Source organism: Penaeus chinensis, chromosome 41, assembly GCF_019202785.1.
Source record: "Penaeus chinensis breed Huanghai No. 1 chromosome 41, ASM1920278v2, whole genome shotgun sequence".
Lineage (NCBI taxonomy): Eukaryota > Metazoa > Arthropoda > Malacostraca > Decapoda > Penaeidae > Penaeus > Penaeus chinensis.
Genome location: NC_061859.1, coordinates 12,686,654 through 12,689,153, shown reverse-complemented (window position 1 = coordinate 12,689,153; position 2,500 = coordinate 12,686,654). Strand labels below are relative to the sequence as shown.

Genomic DNA, 2,500 nt, shown 5'->3' with positions numbered 1-2,500 from the left:
CGCCCATCTCGGCGCCCTACCCTCACGGCGCGATGAAGCCCGACTACGGCCTCACGACGCTATAAGGCCGGCCGGCAGCCCCGCCTGCGTCGAGGCGCTGGCCCCGTCGGCGCCTCCTCTCGGTAGCTTTACCTTGCTCTAGTGTGAATCCTCCTCCTCCCGGCTAAGTCACGCAGCCCCTACGCTGTCTCCGCCGCTGCTGTTGCTACTGCCGCTGCCGCCGCGCCCCCGGCCTCCCGCCAGGAGCCCGAGGCCCTCTCCCTCCCCCTCCAGCCCCCGTACCACTGCTCCTGCCGGGGCGGCACCGGCTGCCGACGGCCCCGGAGCGAAGGTGTACATATAAGAATCCGGCGCCGCCACGCCGGCCGGCCGCCCCCGGGAGCCCGATCTGCCGCGGCCGGCGACCCCGCCCACGATTGTGAAAGATATGATACTTATCTCAGGGTTGTATGTGTTTGTGGTGCCTGGATTATCACAAGCCTCGTGGACCAACCCATGGCCACCGTCGCCCTTAAATGAAACAAAACACGAAAGGAATAAACTGTAGCTGCCGTTCCTTCCTGAAAGACTTGGTTTATTTAGGGACAGTTTCAGAGGTGATGATTCTGAAGGAATCTGCTTTCGGAGAGATATAGCAATAGTATGTTTTTTTCTCGAGTATATCGTGCGTATAGTGTTCCAAAGAAAATACTAAAAAAATATAAAAATAGAAAAAAAAGGATCAATAAAATAATTCACATCTTAAATCTCAGTGTGTTTATCCCAGAGTCTGGTTAAGGTGGCGTATATAAAACAAACAAACAAACACACTAACAAATACTTCAACAAATAAAAAATAACAGACAAAGAAAAAGCAAGAACCATCTGTCATTTGGGAAAAAAATCAGAAATTACGGAGAAAACGTACACACCTTTTTTTTCTTCTGTCTCTAAATTTGTAACTTTAACAATAGCCGAACACATGTGCTGGACATCGCGAATACGTGACTGTACAGTGGCGTTCTCCCCCACCCCCTCTCACTCCCATTACCCCCCCCCTCCTTCCCTTCCCCATTAACCCCCCCTACCACCTCTCACTCCCCACTCCCATTTCCCCCGCCCTCTCATCCCCCATTAACCCCCCTCCCCCACCCCTCTACACCTCTCGCGCACCCAGCCTCCCCTAACTAACTTGCAGGTGATAATCCCACTTCAAAAGAAGCCGATTTTTGACACATAATTAGTCTAGGAAGTCAACGGATGAAGTCCAAAGAGAGAGTTATGTTACAGTTAATCCCCGACTGCCCCTCCCATCTCCCCTCCCTTTTCCCCCTCCCCCCTCTTTCCTTCTCTCTTTCTCCCCTCCCCCCTCTTTCCCTCTCTCTTTCTTTTAATCTGCCGCTCCTCCCTCTTCCCCTCCCCCTCCCTTCCCCCCTCCTCTCTCCTTCCTTCCGCACAAAATCTCGGTCTTTATAGTCTTTCCCTCGAAACGACTTCCTCTCTTCCCTTCCTCGAGTTTCTCAAATAGAAAAAAAGAAAACAATCCCTCAGCACTCAAAAAAACTACGATTTTTCTCAACATTTGCCATCAAAACTTTTTAAAAAATACACTAACAAAAAAAACAGATTTAACGAAGTTCTCCCCCCAAAAAACTTAAACGCCTCGTTACTTACCCCATTCACGCCCAGTGCTCAAACACCTATTCGACCTGACTTCTCCCTCCCCCTGACCTGACTTTTGACCTAGCCCCCCCCCCTCCCTCCCCTCTTCAATAGGAGTTTATGGGCTACTGGCGAAGGGACCGTGTTTATTACTCCCTTGGGACTATTTAGTATTTTCCTTCGAATCTATGAGAGAAAGAGGAATGATCGGGCCATTTCAGGCTATGTTTTTCAAGACGAATGGATTGATTTTTCTTCCTTCCCATTTTAGATTTAGTTTATTTTTGGAGTTTGGATTAATATTTTGTTTATTTGGTTATCCATTTGTGTATTTATTTATTTTGTTTACCCATCTATTTATCTTTTTTTTTCTATCTAGGTAACTTATAACAGTATTAAATGTGTAGTTATGTAGCATTGTGATATTTGTTAACTGCGTGTATATAGTATGAAGAGAAAGTGACGTTTATATCCAAATCAGAATAGAAAATGTCGTGAAACAATGAATGTCACAGCTCAAACGTATTATAAGAAATAACAACATATAAAAACTGGACACATAGCGAATACATGTGTATCCTCAAAATGCAGTATAGTTAAGTAAAAAAGACTTAAAGAGAATATTAACAATTCATGGATATATTAAGAAGACTTTTGCTAAAACTCATAGAAAGTAAATAATTTTGATCTGCATGAAAAACAACTTATTTTTATTTCAAGTAGATATGGATCCATCATATTATTTTTCTATCGTAATACCATTGGCCAAACATTGATTTAACTGTTTACTCTTCCTTTTTGAATTGATTAGGAAACAAGAAAACCCGAGGTATCTCTTGTTCACTTATAAATCTCTAAT

The 2,500-nt window shown here is 44.9% G+C and overlaps 1 protein-coding gene across 1 annotated transcript in view; it reads left to right on the top strand.

Annotated features, from left to right (window-relative positions):
• The window catches only part of LOC125047607 (homeobox protein Hox-A4-like), a 30,718-nt gene extending 29,843 nt beyond the window's left edge, over positions 1 to 875 (top strand). Inside the window, exon 3 of the mRNA XM_047645885.1 lies at positions 1 to 875. This exon is cut by the window's left edge and continues 501 nt beyond it. Within this exon, the coding sequence (XP_047501841.1) occupies positions 1 to 65 (65 nt within the window). The 3' untranslated portion in view covers positions 66 to 875.
• Positions 876 to 2,500: the final 1,625 nt, after the last annotated feature.